Source organism: Moschus berezovskii, chromosome 22, assembly GCF_049115385.1.
Source record: "Moschus berezovskii isolate FMDL1 chromosome 22, NW_MosBer_1.0, whole genome shotgun sequence".
NCBI classification, from domain to species: domain Eukaryota; kingdom Metazoa; phylum Chordata; class Mammalia; order Artiodactyla; family Moschidae; genus Moschus; species Moschus berezovskii.
Window position 1 is genome coordinate 4299549 of NC_142481.1, and position 23755 is coordinate 4323303.

The following is a 23755-nucleotide window of genomic DNA, read 5'->3' on the forward strand; positions in this document are numbered from 1 at the left end:
CCCTGATTTCCCATATATCTCTGCAATTCCAGTCATTAGTTACATTAAACATCAGGTTTCAATCGCTTAGATTCTACAATAACAATCACTGTCACAAAAATTACACTGTGATTTCCTTGGTGGTCCAGTGACCAAGACACCTCTCTCGCAAGGCTAGCTGCAGTGAGAGCGGGGGTCGGGTGTCGGGATTGGGGGGAGGTGCCTAGGTTTGATCCCTGATCAGGGAACTAGATCCCATATGCCACAAGTAAGATCCGGTACAACCAAATAAATAAATTTTTTCAAAAAGAAGTACACTAAGTTACATTAGGAGGCATTGGGAGCTGACCTCTGGTAGCACCTAATCTCTCTTTAATAGCTCCATTTAATTTTTTGAAATATTCCTCCTTCCAGGGTTGCTTTGGCACTGGATTACTTTGAGTCAGAACACTTCGTTTTTCCTGTATGGTCACCAACCCAGACTCCCGAAAGCACCTTTTTCTTGCAGATTCTTGCCCACAGGCTGAAACAGAAAATACTCTCATTATATCCTAACATAGCCCGGATACTGGGTTCAGGGTGCTGGTCACGTGAAGCTGCTCCTGTGACAGGGAGGGAGGCAGCCAGAACCCTAGATATAGGTTTGTGATCCTGTGACTTCATGTCCCCGCAGAACTGCAATTATCTTTGGACCTGTATCTGCGATGTGAGAAAGGCTTGGGGAACTGAGATTATTTGTGAAAAATTTGTATTGCTCGGTTGCTAATGATAAAACAAGAATGAAAAGTTTGTACAGATCATCTCCAAAGGGACTATTGAATTGCTTGATGAAGGTCCTATTCCCCTCGGTCCCTGGAGACAGACAGGGACTCACAAGGAAGCAGTAGGAAATACTGAGGTCTAACAAAGGAAGGGAATGTCATGTATCTGCTTGTATAGTTTGTATCCATGAGAAGTTTTTGTATCAAAAACGAGTTATTTTCTATTCTTGAGACCGCTGAACTGTGCCTCCATTTAGAGTATGAGTAGAGAAATGGAGCCAAAGCACCTGAGAGGGACTGTCAAGAATTTCTCCTCTGTCATTTTACAAAGGTGAAACTTTCATACCTCATTGTCTGAAATGTCATAGAACTTCTCAAAAAGTATCTTGAGGCAAATACCTCCTGTTTATAGTTAGGGTTCAATGTCTGATAGATAGAAATCCCCACATAATTTCCACTGTAGTCTGCAATACAGGTACACCTTAGTGCCAACACCCTAGAGAATATTCTCCTAGTTCTTAGTGACCAAAGTCATATTCAGAACCAGAGTTTGCAGCAGGGCACGGTGAGATTTGACCTATTGATACTTTTATCATGAAAATCAGTATCAATATCCTCTACTTAGAATATGTCCCCACTCATAGATACTTAAGAAAAATATTTTCTTTTCATTTTGTTTACATCCCAAAACATATGGGACCTTAGTTCCCCGGCTAGTGAAGGAACCCCAATTCTGCATCGGAAGGTGGGATCTTAACCATTGGACTGCCGGGGAAGCTCCTAAACACATTCTCTTTAATAAGTAATTCAATATCTTGACACACATTTTCCTTTATATTGTAATTAATGCTTTCTGTGTAAGAAATGATTAAATCCTCAACTCTGAGATCTTAGATCCCCGACCAGGGATTGAACCCATATAACCTGCAGTGGAAACACAGCATCTTAACCACTGGACTACCACGGAAGTTGCTAATTTCACATTTAAAGAGAAAGGTGTACCGTCCTGGGATACAATAGTCTGAGGGCCTCTGTTTTTCCTGTCTTGTGTTAAATCTTCTCCAGATTATCCTTTCAAGGACTGGGTGAAGAGGAGGAGGTTAGGAAAGAAAGCCAACAGTGGGGAGGGTGTTTGGGAAGCTAAGTGAAGAGCAGTCGATGTGATCCACGTGCCCCATTTGCCTAGTTTCATGCCCAGTTTTAGCACAGAAAGTCCTGCTTCTTGGAAACTTCTTCAGTCCTGCAAGAAGCAGGGCAATTGGTTGCTTCAGCAGCAGCAACGATTAACAGAGGCAATCTGTGTATCAACATATTCTGACAGGAGTAACGGTATGTCATTTCTGGGGTTACCTTATAAACGACAATGTGGATTCTGGTCTCCCTCTTTCTTTCTGGAATCACTTCCGAAGGGAAAGGCCAGGTGCCCTGTTGTAAGTAGGTCTCTGGTTACAATTACTGAGGCTTCCTCCCAGCGGAGCATCTGAGTGATTACATTCTACTTTTCGTCACTGAGGAGACACCCACCTTCACAACTCACACAAAGGGCTTTTGAATTTTCCCCGATTTTCAACTTGCTGAAAACATCTCGGCTTCCCATAGCGGCAGCTGTCAAAATTCGTCTCTTTTGCCTTCAGCTGTGTGAAACAGTAAGTTAGAACAGGCAGCAAGCAGCTCTGCTCCAGAGGAAATCCAAGAGATTTAAAGGCATCAAAAGGCAGAGAAAGGGAGCACAGCTGGACGGAAGGGCCAACAGACACAACCCTGACAGGGGCCCGGGTGAAGGGGGCCAGGCTCCGCCCCCACTGGCCCCGCCCCTACCTCCCGGCGCTTCGGGCCTCGCCCCACCCTCTCGGCTTACGTCGCCTCTCGTTGGCCGCGGCGGAGCGCACTCACCTTCCCTGTGCCGGATCTTCCGCCCGCGCGTGCGCAGTATCCTGCAGACCCGGAATGGAGTGAAGTGATCGACCGAGAGTTCTGGTGAGTTTGTTTGTTTAGGACCCGGATCTCCTAGTCCCTCAGCCTGTGGTCCTTCACACGTGGGTTTCGGGGGTCTCTGTGGACGATCAAACTACCGGGACCATTTTGGCGTCCCGACTGTGTTCTCGCATCGCCGTGAGTTCTTCAGTCCGTTCGCTTACCTGCCGGGTCCCTGGGGCCCACGTCCGCTTGCTGTTAGTATCGTTCTAGAGCCACGTCCTTCTCGGGCATTTCTACCTTCTAACTTGTAGAGGCCGCTGCTTCAAGTCCTGCATTGCGCAACCCAAGGTCCCTGATGCACGAAGAGGTGAAGGAGGCTCTATTCTGTATGGAGTTTGGTCAGGGTCTCGCCTAAGGTTTGAAGGGGAGGGTCAGCCTAGAACGTGTGGTTTTCACAGGCAGGGCCGCGAGTTCTGAAGAGACGAGTAAAACTAAAAACACCTCTTTTGATTCTGTGTTCCAGAATCCCTGCTGTATCAGTGGCCGTAGAGGATTGTGTTTTGTACCTGTTGAGATTCTCCCTGTGTGTGTATTACAGGGACCTCGGTGTATTTTTCTAAGTATTGAAGAGCCTATTTTCAACACTCAGGGGTCACTTCCCAAGACTGATCTTACCTGAGAAGGAAGCCCAGAGGAAGAGGAAAGCAAGGAGTCAGAAATGACTCATTCCGAGGTAAGAGGCATAGTCCTTTTGTTTCTTGGTTCTGTCTCTCTTTCCTGAAATGCTGTTTCTTTGGACTTGATAAGCTTCTTAACTTCTGAACGAGTTTGTTTGAATTTATCCTAGGGTCATCATCCCTAGGGACCCATTGCCCTCCTGGCACATCCGTGTGACGGAAAACAGAGCATTGCCAGCCAAAGAAGCTCACTCAAGCTTTTAAGTCCCGCGTTTTTATTGGGGTTTAGCTACATAGGCTTGATACCATCTCCAGCATTGTCCCCTGCTTAGAGGTTGGGCAAATAAGCCCACCTGGCTCAAAGCCCCAAATCTCTAGTCACTTCCTTGGTGTTCGTGAAATGGCCAGCCTCACGACCTGAGTCATCCTATTATTAAACTAGGGGCCCACCACAGGTCATGTTAGCATAAGTAATCAGGGCCCACGGAAAGTAATAAAGCCATTTCAGTCACTAAGGAAATTCCAAGGGAAAAAACACTTAAATTCCAAGAGTAGTTAACAAACTTCCACAACCTGGGGACCAAAGCCTGCCATATTTTTTTTTTTTTTTTAGTTTTAGTATTTATTTGGTTTTGGCTGTCATGGGATTTTGCTGATGGGCTTGGGCTTTCTCTGTTGTGATTAGGAGGAGCTACTATGTTGTGTGGAGCTCTGGCTCTAAGGAAGGGGTTCAGTGGTTGTATTAATAACTGGCAGGCTCTGGAGCAGGTGGGCTCCAGTAGCTGTGGCATACTAGCTTAGTTGCTTCAAGGCATGTGGGATCTTCCCTGACCAGGGATGGAACCCGTGTCCTCTGCATTGACAGGCAGATTTTTCACCACTGGACCATCAGGCAAGTCCCTAAATTCTTTATTACAAAACGCTGAAACCTAAATCTTTCCTTTATGCCCTTTGAATTTTTTTTCCCCCTCTGATTTTTGTTTTTACCTCGGAATACGTCACCTGTTGCATTACTTAAAAATATTTTGTTTACCTTCTATTTTATTGTTCAAAATAATGTCCAAGTTTCTCTTTAGGTGAGCTTCTTTGGCTACCTTGTAACTATTTTGCATCATTTGTTTTGAAGGTTTACTAGTCTATACAGTAATAACTTCATCTGTAATTTGGCATAATTACACATTTACAGATTGTAATTGCAGAAATCTGTAATTTCCCTCTATTTAGGTTTTTTCTTTTTAAAGTTCAAAATTTTGTTGGCTTTCCTAGATACAGCTGAGACTTATATTTGAAATATCCATGTTTGTTTTGAGTTTGAATTGTTCTGAATTTGCAGTCACTGAAGTCTTTATGTCACCATGTCTTCCAAGTAAAACTTGTGATTTTCAGACTTTATGTGCTTCAGTAAAGGTTTGCACTTTCTTCACATTGGTCTGGAAATGTGTTCTAAATAGGTGTCATGGTATATTTGCTAATAAGATGTAGACTGTTTCTCATATTGTGTTTTTGATTATTCTTACTAAAGAGAAGAAATTGTTTTCAGTGAAGCTAGGTGGCTCAATGGTAAAGAATCCTTCTGCCAATGCAGGAGGACTGGGTTTGATCCCCGGGTTGGAAAGGTCCCCTGGAGAAGGAAATGGCAACCCCCTCCAGTATTCTTACCTGAGAAATCCCATGGACAGAAGAGTCTGGATGGCTACAGTCCCTGGGCTTGCAAAGTGTTAGACATGATTGATGTGACTTAGCACTCATTCATGCACAATTTGTAAATGTTTGTTTTACCATAAATGCTAAAATACACTTGAGTTTTACAAGGAGAGGTGGATTAAAAATGTTTCTTCCTAAGGATCTGTTACTTATGGAAGGTTGCTTTTAAGTGTGTTTGTGCATTTGTGTGTACAGACAGAAACCTAGAGTTTATATAAAACCATCATCATTTCATGAATATTTTTATTTATTCTAACTTTTGAAAATTGTTCCTTTATATTTTCCATGGCTTTAGGTTTTTTCATTCAAGTGAAATGAATATGTGGTTCCATTTTAATATATGTATGCATGAAAATGTTCAATGATTTGATCACTTATTTTTCTTGTATTTTGTATTCTTCACAGTTAGAGAAACTTCTGTGAACTTTCTTTAGAGTTATCCCTATACATTTGTCTGTGTATTATTAGTTAAAGTTTAGAGTACATAAGGTGAAGTAAATTTAAGCTGTTTAAGGAATGTTTGCTACATATTTGCAAAAAGGTGGAACAACAACAAAACTGATTTTAAATTATTTCCGTTACACATCCAAGACTCTGTAAAAACTCTCAGAAAGATATATAGTATAACCTGAATAGTTGAAATGATTGTTGCTACTGAGGATGCTATCATATTTGAACTGTAAAATTTGTAAAACACTTGAAGTTCAAAAGTAAGTATGAATGCTTACCTTACTATTGTATTTCATTACTGTTTAAAATGGTATTCAAGCAGCAAAATTTTGAACATCACCAGTTAAAAGAAGCTTGTAAACAATACTAAGAAAACAGTTAAACTTGTTAAAATAAATGGCACATTTCTCCCACTCCAGAGCTCTTGGGTCAGAGTATGCTTTTTAAAAATATTACCTGTTTCCTTGATAGACAATTCATCCTGGGTCATACAAATACAACACTCAAAAATAAATATGCCCATGTTGTTCTGATTATTTTATCATTTCTTTTCCAGATCAGAATAGTTTCTGAAATGGCGTGTGGGTCATTTCTCATCTTTTTTGGGGTTAGGATTACTGTAGAAAATATAGCTGTGTAAAAGTCATATTATAGTATAACACCAGTTCAGTCCTGCTCCCAGGACTGAGAGAGATAATGAGATTTATCGCAAGCATGGATTACCTTCAGTGAACTCTTCCCCTTAGGTAAATCTGCCTAGTCACGACCCTCCGTCTTGAGATATGGGTTGTCTTCTGACCTATGACCATTGTTAATTCCTTGGTAACAGTTACTATACATGTTTTCTGATCTTCATCATTGTCAAAGAAATTCCTTAACAGCCTATATATGCTCACACAACGATCATTAAAGCACCCTTGTTCCATCAGCTCTTGGGTCCCCGTGTCTTTCTTTCTCTCTCTCTCCCCCTCAGCCTAAGTCTCTGGACCATGGAAACTTGCCGAGCTCAATTTCTTGCCAGGGCTTTCAAGACCTCCTTGAGAGGACGTCCTGTGCCTTCATGAGCGGTACAAGCCCTGTGTCAAGGACTTAATTGGTTTTCTGCATAAACCAGGGAATATCAGCCTCTTTCTCTCTTTTACTTTCTTATCGTTGACTCCGGACCAGCAGGTTCTGGTCCATTAAAGGACCGCAACATTAGGCTACAGATCAGGGAAGGCATATATGAAGTGAAATTTGTTTACAATCCATTTTTAAAATATTTATTTATTTGGCTGCACTGGGTCTTCTTGTGGCAGGTAGGATCTTCAGTCATCCTTGTAATTTTCAGGTTCTTTGGTTGTGACATGTAAACTCTTAGCTACAGCATGTGGGATCTGGTTTCCTGATCAGGGAACGAAACCAAAGCTCCGTGCACTGGGAGCTCAGGGTCTTAGTCACTGGCTCATCACAAAGTCCCCGAACTAACATTTTTTAATGCTAGATTCAGATGATAGTTTCCGTAATAGTGCCAAAATACCCATGCAGTGATAATGCATTCCTCCATGTACTTCTTACCCCATGACTCATGTTTACTGGTTTAGGTGTTTCTGTGAGATTCCCATGCTATGAATTTGGTTTTTTCCACTTGACTTGAACAAGTGTCTTGGAAAGAAAAAGTGAGGGATGTACCTAAACTATCACAATTAATGGAGTAAGTTCATCTCTTCCTACTTGCTTTCTGCTTTGGAAAATGAACACTCACGTGTGTTCAGCAGAGATGCTGAGTTTTGGGAGTGGGGGTTTTCATCCCAAGCCCAGGTCTAATCTTTTCCAGTACATTACATGCTAACATCACAGAGTCTCATCACAGTTTTGTATTTTCAAAAATGTTTACAAGAATCTTATTAGTCCTAATGTATGCTCAGCTGTATTAACATTTAAAATACAGCTCAGTGCAAGTAAAGAATATCATCCTCAAACATTATGTACGTTTTTAATCCATGGAAAATTACCTGAGTGTAGTGACATGAAAAATTTTCTCTCTTCCTCCTAATGAGCATATAGCCCCATTTGAGTGTATGTCTGCACTCAGTGTTGATGAGTTTGAGTAGGCTCCGGGAGTTGGTGATGGACAGGGAGGCCTGGTGCGCTGTGGACTAGGATGACGAAGAGTTGGATATGACTGAGCAACTGAACTGAACCACGTGTATGAAAATCTTAACATGACTTAATCAATTTTTTCTTCTTTTCTTTTTGCTTTGGTTTTTTTTTTTTTTTTTGGAGAACTTCTGGGGAAGGGAATGACTCCCCATTCCAGTATTCCTGCTTGGGAATTTCTTGGACAGAGAAATCTGGCAAGTTAGAGTCCATGGGGTCACAAAGAATGGGACATGACTGAGTGACTAAAACTTTGCTTGTCTTTAGTATTCTTTACAGTTACAGAAACTTCTATCAACTTTTCTTAAGAGTTGTCTCTGTGAATCTGTGTGTTATTAGTTAAAGTCTAAAGTACGTAAACTGAAGTAAAGTTTAAGCTCTGCCGTTTAATGGCTGTTTGTTAAAATATGTGCCAAACGGTACAAGATCAACATTACTGATTTTTAGTTATTTCTCTTGCACTTTCAAGGCTCTGAAGAAAACGATCAGAAAGATGTAGAGTATATACTAAAAAGCTAAAATGATTCTTTCTGCCAAGGTTGTGGTTACCCAAAGAGTGAAGAACAGATAAAACCAAGGAGGGTCTAAGACTGCAGAAACTGAAAAACCAGACCCGTATTGTCTCATGCCTGGAAATTCTTTTCCAACCCGCACCCAGACCATGACATTTCTGGTGGCTTGTTCGGGGACTTGGAGTCTCTTCCACACCTCCTCGCTTCTCCTTTCTCATAGGGACCCTCTGCCAACAGGCAACTGCTGTGGAGGCACTGAGGCACTCTGGGCAGGGTTACCCTCTGGTGTGTTCCAAAGGCCCCACTGCTCACTGCGCCCAAAGTAGCTGCCGATTGAATGGGAGAGGGTCTCTCTTTGTCTTTTTTGCAACTAAGGACTGCTCTCACCAATATTGTGTAGGCACAGGTCAGACACATAAAAGCCATTGGGGTGCCTGCCACAGAAAGACTCCCATGTGAGGATAGGGGGCACACAGAACGGATCAGCGCACAAGGGCGTCCGCCCACAGCAAGGCAACTTCCGTCCACCATGTCAGGCACACGGTGGTGGAAGCAAAACAGAGACCATTGTCCCCGGGCCACCGCCTCCCCGATATATTGTAAGGCGGATTCCGCAGCCTTCTTCCCTGTCACTTTCACGTCTTTCCCTTTTGGTCCGCATTGATTTACAGGACCTGGGTGTTGCCTCTGAGCCATCTCAAGAGTGCCTTCCACGTTTCAGGCAATCACCAAGTGGTGAGTCACCTGGTTGCTCCCCCGAATCTCTGTCTTTCTCTGCCCCTGTCACCTGGTGGCTTAGCTGCACGGTTCTCAGCGGCCTCCTGTCACTGTCGGAAGCGACTGCTGGGCCTCTCGGCCATTTTGTGCCATCAGTAGTTCGGAGAGACCACTGGGGAAAAGGGGACGCCTTTCTGTCAGCCAGTGACTCTCAGGACTCCCATTACATGCTAGGTAGGCTAAGAGTGGGTTCTGTTACATCCTAGGAGGCTCTGTCATACTCAACTCTTGGCTACATTCTCAGAAATTGGAAAATTTCGACCCTCCGAAAGGTCTGACTCCAGTACAAACGGGGGACCTCCCCAAAAAGGGCCTCTGAGTGTCACATTCCGTTCCGTTCCATTGCTCAGTCGTGTCCGACTCTTTGCGACCCCGTGGACTGTAGCCTACCAGGCTTCTCCGTCCATGGGATTCTCCAGGCAAGAATACTGGAGTGGGTTACCGTTTGAGTGTCACATTAGGTTTTTCCAAAAGAAGGAAAAGGACTCAGAATTTCCTTGCGTTCTGTTGTCTCCCCGTCTCCTGTCCCCCGCTGTCTCTCTCCATCAGATTTCCTAGATGACCACTACTGGACCTTTCATATCCACATGATCTCTAGGAAAGGATTCTGAGGTTCCCTTTGGTCCAGGTCCAGGATCAAAAACTATCCTAACATTTTAAAGAATCCCCTTCTAAGGAAGCTTATCTTTCAGGTGGAGAGGGAACCAAGCTTCTCCCACTCCTGAACATCCTAAAGAATTCCCTTCTGACTACTCCTGTTTCTTAGAGCTGGGAAGGACCAAGCTTCCCCGATGCCTGAAAATAAATTCCCTTAAGCCTTCAGATTCTTCTCATGGGACAAAGACCTAACTTCCCACAAGAGGGACAGTCCAAAATTTTTATCAGTTGAAATGCCCCTGATATCAATTTGAGCATTATTTGGTCTATATTTTAGCTATAAAACTAAGATTACAGAAAGGAAAGATGACTTTTTGACACAGGATGGCCCTGTTATTTTTTATACTCTGGAGAAAAGTGGTTGAAGTGAAATTTTATTTCCCTTGGAAACTGCAAAACCCATTGTTTTTGCATATGCATTTAAAAGCAACTAGCTTGTTAACAGGCCTGCCTAGGGAAAAGCTTGAAGTTAACCCTCCATGTCCTTGAAGTACACTGCCCACTTTGCCTGAGAGCTGACTCAGTTCACTTCAGTTCGGTCGCTCAGTCATGTCTGACTCTTTGTGACCCCATGAATCACAGCACGCCAGGCCTCCCTGTCCATCGCCAACTCCCGGAGTTCACTCAAACTCATGTCCATTGAGTCGGTGATGCCATCCAGCCATCTCATCCTCTGTCGTCCCCGTCTCCTCCTGCCCCCAATCCCTCCCAGCATCAGAGTCGTTTCCAGTGAGTCAACTCTTCACATGAGGTGTCTAAAGTATGGGAATTTCAGCTTCAGCATCAGTCCTTCCAATGAACACCCATGACTGATCTCCTTTAGAATGGACTGTTTGGATCTCCTTGCAGTCCAAGGGACTTTCAAGTCTTCTCCAACATGACAGTTCAAAAACATCAATTCTAAGGGGCTCTGCTTTCTTCACAGTCCAACTCTCATATCCATACATGACCACGGGAAAAACCATAGCCTTGACTAGACGGACCTTTGTTGGCCAAGTAATGTTTCTGCTTTTGAATATGCTATCTAGGTTGGTCATAACTTTCCTTCCAAGGAGTAAGCGTCTTTTAATTTCATGGCTGCAGTCACCATCTGCAGTGATTTTGGAGCCCCCCAAAATAAAGTCTGACACTGTTTCCACTGTTTCCCCATCTATTTCCCATGAAGTGATGGGACCAGATGCCATGATCTTTGTTTTCTGAATGTTGAGCTTTAAGCCAATTTTTTCACTCTCCTCTTTCACTTTTTAGTTCCTCTTCAATTTCTGCCATAAGGGTGGTGTCTTCTGCATATCTGAGGCTATTGATATTTCTCCCAGGGCGAATTCATGTCAATATATGGTAAAACCAACCAATTAAAAAAAAAAATGTAAAAAAAAAAAAATCAGCCATTGAAAAAAAAAAAAAAAAGATATTTCTCCCAGCAATCTTGATTCCAGATTGTGCTTCTTCCAGCCCAGCATTTCTCATGATGTACTCTGCATATAAGTTAAATAAGCCTGAAAAATCCCATGGATTGGAGGAGCCTGGTAGGCTGCCGTCCATGGGGTCGCTAAGAGTCGGACACAACTGAGCGACTTCACTTTCACTTTTCACTTCCATGCATTGGAGAAGGAAATGGCAACCCACTCCAGTGTTCTTGCCTGGAGAATCCCCGGGACACAGGAACCTGGTGGGCTGCCGTCTATGGGGTCGCACAGAGTCGGACACGACTGAAGCGGTTTAGCAGCAGCAGCAGCAACAAGCAGAGTGACAATATACAGCCTTGACATACTCCTTTTCCTATTTGGAACCAGTCTGTTGTTCCATGTCCAGTTCTAAGTGTTGCTTCCTGACCTGCATATAGGTTTCTCAAGAGGCAGGTCAGGTGGTCTGGTATTCCCATCTTTCAGAATTTTCCACAGTTTATTGGGATCCACACATTCAAAGGCTTTGGCATAGTCAATAAAGGAGAAATAGATATTTTTCTGGAACTCTTGCTTTTTCAATGATCCAGTGGATGTTGGAAATTTGATCTCTGGTTCACCCTTGGGCAAATCAGAACTTCAAGCCAAACAAACTAACAAACCAACAAAAAGGTTCAAAGAGATGTTTTAAATCTCAGGCAGGAAACTATGAGATCTCTGTCTGTCTGGATTTATATATGTCTCAGTGTGCGCTCCTTTGTGTGTGTGTGTGTGTGTAATATTGCTGAAGTGCTAAATGAGTGGTAATTTAATTGGCCTAAAGGAAAGTATTCGCTTACAAATCAGACAATTCTAACTACAGGAGAAATTAACCTAAATGAATTTCAGATTTCTGTGAACTGGGAAATATTCAATATTAAGTATCTAGTATTAATGTTTGTTTGCTAATCTAATGTAGATATGTCTAAGAGTCATTAAGCACAGTGTTTTTATTGTGCCTAGATTTATTAATATGTTAAATATTGTTATATTTTTGTATCTGTTACAAGTTTGTCAACCAGGAAAGTACCTCAATGAAAGGGAAAAAAAAAAAACTTCAAAGAAAATGTTAAAGAGATATGAGCTTTCAGAGAAACTCTTTTTAGAATAATTATACTTTAGCAATGTCTGTCTAAAACATTCTCTAGATTTCGGTAACCTGAATTTCTAGGGCTGTGCTAAACTAAGTGATGGAAGTTTATTGACTAGCTAGGTCATTTCCAAATAAAATAAGATTCTGAAACATTCATTACTGAGGACTAACTTCCTGTTACAGAGGAAGTAGAGATTTTGGACTATTCATGCATAATGCTTGATGCCATCCTGAGATGTTCTCTAGAATCTTTTTTTAGAAAGTATCACTGGTGTTTATGTTCACCAATCCACAGAATGCTTAAGTTCTTGGTTGCTTAAGGAAAGTAAGATGTGTAGTTTCAGTAAAGAAGGGATGAGGAATGAAATTACATTTTATGAAGGGAAAAGGAAGTAGGTCTGACTTACAGGTGGCTGTTTCAGGATGGGAGAACAAAGTAATGGGTACAGAAAATGATAAGAAGGTTTTATGGAACGTGGACACCAAGGGAAGAGTTTTATGCATAAATAGAAGTTTTCTTGAGATGTTGAGCTGCCTTTGATAATGGATTTTGAGTTTCTTTACCTCTGAAGTGATCTGTTCTATGTTTCCCTTTGAAATCTTCTTTGTTACTTTGGCTAAGTGAATATATTGTTTCCCAGTGATCTACATGATTTTCTCTGACTGAGTGTTATAACCCCTTTTGATATTTGTCGGCAAAACTTCCTAAATAACTTGACTTCTAGCTGACTTTGGAATACTTCACAGGGCCCCTAAGACATCCCAGGGAGCTATTAAAACCCCCTGGGTTCTTTGGATGTGTTAAACTACATGGGAGTACTGTTGAAGGAGTGATAAATCTTCTGAGATTATAGTGTATGGTTGATGTTACTAATATAGATATCCTAAAATTATGTGGAGTTCATATAGATCTGATATGCCCTAATAAAATGTGGTCAACTATAATTCTACTTATCCTGTGAAAGTGCTACAAGTCACAGCAATGACCAGGCTACATTGTCAATTGCAGTTTAATCAGATTTAAACATGCCTTCTATGGTTTCACTCTGATGCCTTTGTAAGAATACTGCTGAGTGATAGAAGCATCAACAGGGGGCAGTGAAGAGGAAAAATGTCATATTTTTGCATAACCTCCTGCTCCTTCTGCCTCTGTAACTCAGCTTGCTCTTTGCAAAGTCTTGATCATGTAGGTCTCAAAAAGTGGGGACTCCAATACTAGGAAATGGAACTTATCTCACTCACCCTTGTCCTGCTCTTTGCAATTGCCCTAGCCCCTACAAACCTGCAAACTCTCTTAATCATGCCTGTCCATGTATAAAAACTCTAACCCCTTTGTTTGGGGCTCAGAGCTTGGAGTCTGAAGTTCTCTGGGCCTGCCAGCATAATAAACCTGAGTTCTCCAACTCTCCAAGTGTGGCGCATGTTTTCTGCAACAATGGAAACACCTTCAGCCTCCTGGTCTCTGAAGCTGGAGGTCCCTGACTTGCAGACAGGTGGTCAGAATGCAAATCATTTTGTGAAAACCTGTGTCCCCTGGCTGCAGAGGGTAGTGAAAAACACTCAGGGTATTCCTGTGGCTTCCAAAATGGCAATAGCAGTAAAGAAACCACTTGGCAATGAGAGGACACCCAGAGATGTGAGTTCAATTCCTGGGTCAGGAAGACCCCCAGGAGGAGGGCATGACAACCCATTCCAGTATTCTGCCCTGGAGAGTCCCCATTGGCAGAGGCGCCAGGCGGGCTATAGTCCACGGGGAGGCAAAGAGTTGGACTGAGCACGCTAAAGGCAAGGCATCTTTGGGAAGAATTCTGAGCGCAAAGCTTTGCAGGAACCCAAGGCCCCCAGATGATTCCCAGCAAGCACGCATTCCCCACCACCCCTCTGCCAAGGGAACAGGCAGAAGCAGTGGAGGGCCACACCCACCCTAGAAAGAGCCCCTCCCCAGGCAATCAGCCCAACACCCTTTGTTTCTATAAGTTCCTGCCCTCATCCTCAGCTCCGGAGAGGTCTCAGGAGTGCAGAGTATGAGGCTGCAGCTCAGGGCTCCTAAATGCGGGTCTTCACCCTGCACGTTTCAAAAACCCTCCTAATATGTGTCAGCTAGCCCAGGGGTGGGAGAAGGCAATGGCAACCCACTCCAGTACTCTTGCTTGGAAAATCCCATGGGTGGAGGAGCCTGGTAGGCTGTAGTCCACGGGGTCGGGAAGAGTCGGACACGACTGAGCGACTTCACTTTCACTTTTCACTTTCATGCATTGGAGAAGGAAATGGCAGCCCACTCCAGTGTTCTTGCCTGGAGAATCCCAGAGACGGCGGAGCCTGGTGGGCTACCATCTATGGGGTCGCACAGAGTCGGACACGACTGAAGTGACTTAGCAGCAGCAGCAGCAGCCCAGGGGTCGGGTCCATTGTCTCCCGTGAATTGTACTGTGACCTGTTCTCTGTACTGCAGAAAGAAAGGAGAACTCTCAGGGGTGGTCTGCAAAGAGAATGCACCAAAGGTACGCACCAAACACAGAATGTGATTAGCATGTCAGATTAGTCTTGTTTGCTGCTTACAGATCAGCAACAGAGGAAGCTAAGAAAGGCTCAGGAAAGGGCAGGAGAAACAAGCACCTTTTTTCTGCATTTTCATTGCAGCAGTTGCAGGTGGAAGAGCTGTGTGGATGCCTTTGAAGGTGTTTTCTCAACCTGTGGATGTGAGTTTGCGACATAACATCGCCAGAGAAGACTCGCAGCAGCAGGAAGAAGAGGAGGAAATGGCAGCTTCTCAGGTAAATGTCCTCACCGGGTCTGGGGCTGTGTCTGCTTTTCCTCCTGAAATGCCTGGACCTGTGAGAACCTGCAAACCTTTAGTTCCCTGATTCTAAGTTTTCTCCCTGGGGGGTTAGTTGTTGCTGCTGCTGCTAAGTCGCTTCAGTTGTCTCCGACTCTCTGCGACCCCATAGAGGGCAGCCCACCAGGCTCCCCCATCCCTGGCATTCTCCAGGCAAGAACACTGGAATGGGCTGCCATTTCCTTCCCCAATACATGAAAGTGAAAAGTGAAAGTGAAGTCGCTCAGTCGTGTCCGACTCTTAGCGACCCCATGGACTGTAGCCTACCAGGCTCCTCCGTCCATGGGATTTTCCAGGCAAGAGTACTAGAGTGGGGTGCCATTGCCTTCTCCGGGGTTAGTGGTTAGCAACTTATTTTTTCCTTTTTTTTCTCATAATAGTGAAGAGCGGCTCTTTGGCCTAACTTCTCCACTATATCCCAGAGCCTGTTATCCGTCGTCTGTATCCCGGCTTTCTCTAGAGCATGATGAATTCTCAACATGAATTAGTGACGTTCAGTTGTTCACTGTATGCCTTTTGCGCGAGATCAACACAGGGAGGCACTGGTACCAGATGCGGTCTGGTGTTAGGGTCATAGTGAAGTAGGGGAAATGCCGTGATGAGTTTACATGTGGATGCAGCTTCAGCTCATTAGAACAGGAGTTACAGATTGTCCTTATAAATTGAGCGACCTCGGTGGTCCACAGTTCTTCAGGAAAGTTTCAGAAATACAAACTTTCGAGAGACTCCTCAATATCGGTAAGTGATACTAACTACTTAAATGTAGTATTGGGCTACAGATCAGGGAAATCATATATGAAGTGAAATTTCCTTATGACTCTTTTTAAAAATATTTATTTATTTGGCTGCACTGGGTCTTCATCATGGCAGGTAGGATCTTCAGTCATCCTTGTAGTTTTCAGGTTCTTTGGTTGTGACATGTAAACTCTTAGCTACAGCATGTGGGATCTGGTTTCCTGATCAGGGAACGAACCAGAGCTCCGTGCACTGAGAGGTCAGGGTCCTAGTCACTGGATCATCACGACGTCCCCGAACTAACATTTTTTAATGATAGATTCAGATCACAGTTTCCATAATAGTGCCAAAATACCCGTGCAGTGATAATGCATTCCTCCATGTACTTCTTACCCCATGACTCATGTTTACTCGCTTAGGTGTTCCTGTGAGATTCCCATGCTATGAGTTTGTTTTTTTCCACTTGACTTGAACAAGTGTCTTGGAAAGAAAAAGTGAGGGGCGTACCTAAACTATCACAATTAAGAGAGTACCTTCATGTCTTCTTTTTTCGGCTCTGGAAAATAAACACTCACTCACGTGTATTCAGCAGAGACGCTGGGTTTTGGGAGTGGGGGTTTTCATCCCAAGCCCAGGTCTGATCTTTTCCAGTACACTCCATGCTCACATCACAGAGTCTCATCACAGTTTTGCATATTCCAAGAATCTAAGTAGTCCTAATCTATGCTCAGCTGTATTAAAATTTAAAATAGAGCTCAGTGCAAATAAAGAATATCATCCTCAAACATTATGTACATTTTTAATCCATTGAAAATTACTTGAGTTTAGTGACATAAAATTTTTCTCTCTTCCTCTTAATGAGTATATAGCCCCATTTGCGTGTATATCTGTAGCCAGTGGAGATGAGTTTGAGCACTCTCTGGGAATTGGTGACGGACAGGGAGGTCTGGTGTGCTGTGGTCCATGGGGTCGCAAAGAGTCGGACACGAATGAGCACTGAACTGGACTGTATGTATGAAAATATTAACATCACTTGATCAATTTTTTCTTCTTCTTCTTCTTTTTTATTTTTGGTTAGTTTTTTTGAAGACCTTCTGTGGAAGTGAATGACTACCCACCCCAGTATTCCTGCTTGGGAATTTCTTGGACAGAGGAACCCAGCAAGTTAGAGTCCATGGGGTCACAAAGAATTGGACATGACTGAGTGACTAAAACTTTTCTTGTCTTTAGTATTCTTTACAATTACAGAAACTTCTGTCACTTTTTCTTGGCATTGTCTCTGTCAATCCGTGTTTTATTAGTTAAAAACTGAAGTACATAAACTGAAGTAAAGTTTAAGCTCTGCCATTTAATGACTGTTTGTTAATATTTGCCAAAATGTATAAGAGCAACATTACTGATATTCAATTATTTCTAACTAAGCTTATCTCTCGGATGGGGAGGGAACCAAGCTTCCCCCACTCTTGAACATCCTAAAGAATTCTCTTCAGACTACTCCTGTTTCTCAGGGCTGGGAAGGACCAAGCTTCCCGACTACTGCAGATTCAATGAATGACTGCCACTTGGGAAGGCTTCCTATTAGACCTGTTAAAATCTGTAAAACAAAATTCCAACTTAAGTATGAATTCTTACCTTACTATTCTATTTCATTGCTGTTCAAAATCATCACTCATCGAGCAGAATTTTCAACATTAAAACTCAAATAACCCAGCTAAAAATGTGTCATTTTGGCCCAACTTCACAACTCTCGGCTCTGAATATGCTCTTAAAAATTTTTTTTTTTCCTGCTTCTTTAATAAACAATTTATCCTATGTCAAATGAGTAGAATGCTGAAAAATAAATATGCTGATGCTGCCCTGATAATTTTATAATTTCTCTTTCAGATGAGAATCGTTTTTCTAACGACTGTGGATCATTGCTCATCCTCTTTTCTTCACATTAGAAATTGGGTAGAAAGGATTACTGTATAAAAAATATATTTTGTAATACCAGCCAAGCCACTAAATCATGACCAGGTCTCTGAACTTGCCTTTTTCATCTTGGGTCACATTAGGAAGTTTTCCCACGGCCACAGGGCATCTGTACTTTGTATTTCAGGGACGGCTGACGTTCCAGGATGTGGTCATAGACTTCACTCAAGAGGAGTGGGAATGCCTGGATCTCGGTCAGCGGGAATTGTACAGGGACGTGATGTTAGAGAACTACGGGAACCTGGCCTCCTTGGGTGAGGATAACTGCCTTCCAGAATCTCTTATCTACCCACTAGATTTTTGTTGCGTCATTTCAAGAATGTCTTCTGAAATTTTCAGCTCCCACAGTAGTTTCAGATGTCTGCTTTCTAGGGGAAAATGTGTATTTGTGAGTTTAGAGAGAAAAGCTGTATGATGATTTGTTATGCTGGTGACGTTTTTCTTCCTTGATGTACTCTGCCTCCTTCTTTCTAGGTTAGTGGTAATTGTGTAAGTGTCGTGGTAATAATAGGTGCCCCTCTCTTAATTTCACATTGACACTACTTACTTTTGCCTTAGTACTTCTTGACCAGAATCTCAGGATCTGATTGTTAGGTGTTTGTTAGTATTGTATGGCGGCTTTGAATAAAGTATTTCGGGAAATCGTTTTCTAGAACAAAATGCGTTCTCCTCTCACCTGAACACGTATTGAATTCGATGATGATGAATCCCTAACAACACAAACATTCCTTTCTTTGATCAACAGGGCTTGTCTCTAAGCTGGACCAGGTTCCCTCTCTGGAGCAATTGCAGGATCCCGGGAATATAAGGAGAATGGAGACAACAGCCATTTACCCAGGTAGGTGTGGATGGAGACGATGACTCAGATGAGAGGTCCAAGGAGCAGCGAGGAACTCCTCCTTCCTCACGTGGTTTTGGAAGACTTGCTTGAATGGAAATGGTTTTCAGAAACCTGGCTTTGTGTCTGCTGCTGTGATAGAAATGTATCACCTGCCCCATTCTGCCTCTTAAATCGTTCGTGAGTTTGTCTCCGTGGTTACTCTTCTCTGTCACAGTGTGAACTCAAAGTCTCCTCTTGGCTTGTATTCCTTCATTCATGCTTCCATCTCTTGGGGTCCTTAGGAAAATTCTGCCCATTTGTGAGTAACTGTGCGACAGTTCTTTTGAAGTTTCCTTCTACCTCTAGACAGAAATGTGTGAGTGGAGTGGTAGACAAACGGCCAAACTTCTAGGAATACTGGGGACGGGTTTTTGTTCTCTGATTTATAATTTCCTATCCACTGGGAGTGACACATAAGACCTTCTGAATAAACTTCAAATTCAAGTAATTTTTCACTGCAGAAAGCAAAACCTCATGAAAATGAAAGAATGCACAGCTCAGGCTGACTTCAAAGTTTCTCTTCTCCTTATATGATCTCGTAATAAATATCTTTAGTTTATTTGCCCCAGTTCTAACATGATAAAATACTTTATTATATTCTATTACCTCATAGATTTTTAAAATAAATTGACAACAATCTTAGCGCATTTTTACTATATTATTAATGGTTGATTTAAACTATGACAGTTTTTAGATTATATAAGGAAATCTATTAAAAGTTCTAATTGGAATATAGCTGTTTTCCAATTTTGTACTCCTATACAGGAGAAGGAAATGGCAACCCACTCCAGTGTTCTTGCCTGGAGAATCCCAGGGACGGGGGAGCCTGATGGGCTGCCGTCTATGGGGTCACGCAGAGTCGGACACGACTGAAGTGACTTAGCAGCAGCAGCAGCAGCAGCATACAGTCAAGAGAATCAATTAGACATATCAGTCAGGTCAGTTCATTTGCTCAGTCAAGTCTGAGTCTGCAACCTTTGGTCTGCAGCAAGCCAGGCTTCCCTGTCCATCATCAACTCCCAGAGCTTGCTCAAACTCCTAAGCATCGAGTCAGTGATGCCATCGAACCATCTCATCCTCTGTTGTCCCCTTCTCCTCTCATCTTCAATCTTTCCCAGCATCAGGGTCCTTTTCAGTGAGTCAGTTCTTCCCATCAGGTGGCCAAGGTATTAGAGTTTCAGCATCAGTCCTGCCAATGAATATTCAGGACTGATTTCTGTTAGGATGGAGTGGTAAGATCTTCTTGCAGTCCAAGGGACTCTGAAGAGTCTTCTCCAACACCACGTTGAAAAGCATCAATTCTTCAGCACTCAGCTTTCTTCATGGTCCAACTCAGACATCCATAGATGACTACTGGAAAAACCAAGTTTTGACTAGATGGACCTTTATCAGCAAAGTAATGTTTCTGCTTTTTAATATGCTGCCTAGGTTGGTCATAGCTGTTCTTCCAAGGAGCAAACGTCTTTTACTTTCACGGCTGTAGTCATCATCTGCAGTGATTTGGGAACCCTAAAAAGTAAAGTCTCTCACTGTTTCTACTGTTTCTCCCACTGATTGCCATGAAACGATCGGACTGGTGCCATGATCTTTGTTTTTTTTACAGTTGAGTTTGAAGCCAGCTTTTTCACCTTATCTTTCAGTTTCATCAAGAGACTCCTCAGTTCCTCTTTGCTTTCTGCTATAGCTGAGGCTGAAACTCCAGTACTTTGGCCACCTCATGCGACGAGTTGATTCACTAGAAAAGAGTCTGATGCTGGGAGGGATTGGGGGTGGGAGGAGACGGGGATGACAGAGAATGAGATGGCTGGATGGCATCACTGACTCGATGGACATGAGTTTGAGTGAACTCCAGGAGTTGGTGATGGACAGGGAGGCCTGGCGTGCTGTGACTCATGGGATCGCAAAGAGTCGGACACGACTGAGTGACTCAACTGAACTGAACTGATAGGGTGGTGTCATCTGTATATCTGAGATTATGGATATTTCTCCCTGAAATCTTGATTCTAATTTGTGCTTTATCCACCCCGATATGTCTCATGATGTACTGTGCATGTAAGTTGAATAAGCAGGGTGACAATATACAGCCTTGACCTACTCCTTTCCCAGGTTGGAATCAGTCCGTTGTCACATGTCCAGTTCTCACTGTTGCTTCTTGACATGCATACAGATTTCTCAGGAGGCAGGTAAGGTAGTCTGGTGTTCCCATCTCTTTAACAATTTTCCACAGTTTCTTGTGATCCACACAATCAAACGCTGTGGTATAGTCAATAAAGTAGATGTAGTTGTTTTCCCACAACTGTCTTATTTTTTATATGATCCAAGGGATGTTGGCAATTTGATCTCTGGTTCCTCAGCTGTTTCTAAATATAGCTTGAACATCTGGAAGCTCTTCATTCACGTGTTGTCAAGCCTTGCTAGGGGAAATTTTGAGCCTTTACTATTGTTTGAAATGAGGGCAATTGTGTAGTAGTTTGAGCATTCTTTGGCATTGTCTTTCTTTGTGATTGGAATGAAAACTGACCTTTCCCAGTCCTGTGGCCACCGCTGAGTTTTCCAAATTAGCTGGCTAATCATGTGCAGAACTTTAGCATGATCATTTTTTGGTCCTGAAATAGCTCAGCTGGAGTTCCATCACCTGCACTAGCTTTGTTGGTCGTCATGCCTTCTCAGGGCGACTTGACTTTGGACACCAGGATGTCTGTTACTAGGTGAGTGATCACAGCATTCTGGTTATCTCAGTCATTGAGATCTGTTTTGTATAGTTCTTCCATGTATTCTTGCCAACTTCTCTTAATATCTTCTGCTTCTTTTAGGCCCATTCCATTTCTGTCCTTCATTGTTCCCATCTTGGCATGAAATATTCCCAGTACCTCTAATTTTCTCAAAGAGGTCTCCAGTCTTTACCATTCTATTGATGTCCTTCCCATTTAGGTCTCCAGAGAGCAATGAGTAGAGTTCCCTCTTTCAATTATAGTTTTAAAATCTCTCTTCTTATTTAATTTCTTAAAAGTAGTACTTTATTAAGTGCATCTTATTTGTATTCTGCTTCCTCGGACACTGTCTTATGAGTCCTCAGTTTCTGATTAGTTCTCTGTCACTATCATTTATGATTTTTAGATTGAAACATCTAATAGACCATTCTCAGAAACTTGTATGGCAAGAAGTGGATTAAAGAATTACTAGGCACCTAGGAGTTGTGAAAATGTTAGGTGTCTCCACTTAAGATGACTAAAAGCAGGAAGTAATCATTAGGGTGCCTAACTCCTCTTCATTTAGTGGACCTTGTAGGTTTTTATCGTGCTTCTTCCTCTATAACCTGTCTTTGCCATCCCATTTTGTCCAGCGTTCTGTTTGTGGTCTCTGTTTTGAAGGCTACAGGAAGCCACTTAGCTGTCCTTCTGGTGTCTGCACCTTGGTGGGTGAGGTTGGTCCAGAGGGTTGTGCCTTTATCATCTTGATCTGTGCCTTGATTGCTGTTGTCTTGACCAGAGCCTGCCTGAATATTCAGGCTGTTTCTGCATTGTTCTGTGGTTGTTACTGCCCTGTCTGTGGTGGTGCCTGCTCCCTGCGTGGTGGAGTAGAGCCCCCGCATCTGATTCTTCGCTGTGATTCTGATCTGTGGTGCCAGGCTCGTGGGATTGGAGCACAGCCAGTAGGAGAGAAGTCAGAGTGTTACTCCTCTGGGGACGTTCACCTCAGGGTGTGCCCTGGTGCCCCCTCTCATGCCTTCTGCAGGCTCTCATGTTATGCACTGCTGGCACTGATCTTGGCCCACCTTAATCATGGGCGTGTTGGCACATGGCCCTGGTGTCTCTCAGATGTTTTCACAAAGTCACCACATAGATTCAGAAAAGTCAGGCCCTGGGATTCATTCTGTGTGAAACTGGACCCGCTGTGGTGCTTCTCGGCAGCTCAGGCTCTGTCCTGGCCCAGCCCCTTTGTGTAGGAGCCCACAGAGTGTACAGCTGCTAAAGCTAACCTGCCATGACTGAGAGAGCCCTGGTTGTTGATTCAGATGCTCTGTAGGGGCTGAGGTTACAAATCCAGTAATGGGTATAAGACCGTGGCTTGTGTTGCTGCAAGGAAAGGTTTCAGCTTTCCTTCTTTATCCCTGGTATTCAGCTGTGCTTTGAGCTCCATCTGTGGGTGTGTCCAACTCACAGGTGTCTGCTCCTGAGACTGCCCCAGAGCACAGGAGTCTGCTGATTGTGCAGGAGGTAGATGGGTGGAGGCTGTGGCTGGAGGATCAAAAAACCCACATGGGTGAAGTTCTTCATAGTTGCTGGCAATCAGGGTCCAACACCAGGGACAGGGAGTGCAACGGGTGTCCTCTTTGGCCATCACTCACCAATGGCACTCTGCTCTGTGGTGGTTCAGCCTTCCACCTCATGCATTCCTTTTTGCAGAGGTCTATGGATGGGAGAAATATCAGTAATCTCAGATATGCTGATGACACTACCCTTATGGCAGAAAGTGAAGAGGAACTCAAAAGCCTCTTGATGAGAGTGAAAGAGGAGAGTGAAAAGGTTGGCTTGAAGCTCAACATTCAGAAAACAAAGATCATGGCATCTGGTCCCATCACTTCATGGGAAATAGATGGAAAAACAGTGGAAACAGAGTCTGACTTTATTTTTTGGGGCTCCAAAATCACTGCAGATGGTGATTGCAGCCATGAAATTAAAAGACGCTTACTCCTTGGAAGGAAAGTTATGACCAACCTTGATAATATATTAAAAAGCAGAGACATTACTTTGCCAACTAAGGTTCATCTAGTCAAGGCTATGGTTTTTCCCGTGGTCATGTATGGATGTCAGAGTTGGACTGCGAAGAAAGCTGATTTCCGAAGAATCGATGCTTTTGAACTGTGGTGTTGGAGAAGACTCTTGAGAGTCCCTTGTACTGCAAGGAGATCCAACCAGTCCATTCTAAGGGAGATCGATCCTGGGTGTTCATTGGAAGGACTGATGCTAAAGCTGAAACTCCAGTACTTTGGCCACCTCATGCGACGAGTTGACTCACTGGAAAAGACTCTGATGCTGGGAAAGGTTGGGGGCGGGAGGAGAAGGGGACGACCGAGAATGAGATGGCTGGATGGCATCACCGACTCTTTGGACATGAGTTTGAGTGAACTGTGGGAGTTGGTGATGGACAGGGAGGCCTGGCGTGCTGTGATTCATGGGGTCGCGGAGAGTCAGACACGACTGAGTGACTGGACTGAACTGAAC

General features: G+C 43.3%; 2 protein-coding genes across 7 annotated transcripts in view; both read left to right on the forward strand.

The window, feature by feature from the left end:
- LOC129546424 (uncharacterized) overlaps positions 1-23755 on the forward strand; it is a 67943-nt gene that overhangs the window by 39794 nt on the left and 4394 nt on the right. The window lies entirely within an intron of this gene.
- The window catches only part of LOC148774275 (KRAB domain-containing protein 5-like), a 39638-nt gene continuing 18503 nt past the window's right edge, over positions 2621-23755 (forward strand). For all 6 annotated transcript variants that reach the window (XR_016035888.1, XR_016035889.1, XM_088830490.1 and 3 more), the window contains exons 1-5: positions 2621-2717; positions 3181-3390; positions 14749-14882; positions 17778-17904; positions 18396-18488. Coding sequence is in view for 4 of the 6 variants with exons in the window: in XM_088830490.1 (XP_088686616.1) it covers positions 14775-14882; positions 17778-17904; positions 18396-18488 (328 nt within the window). In the remaining 2 variants the exon portion in view is untranslated. The remainder of the gene's footprint in view (positions 2718-3180; positions 3391-14748; positions 14883-17777; positions 17905-18395; positions 18489-23755) is intronic.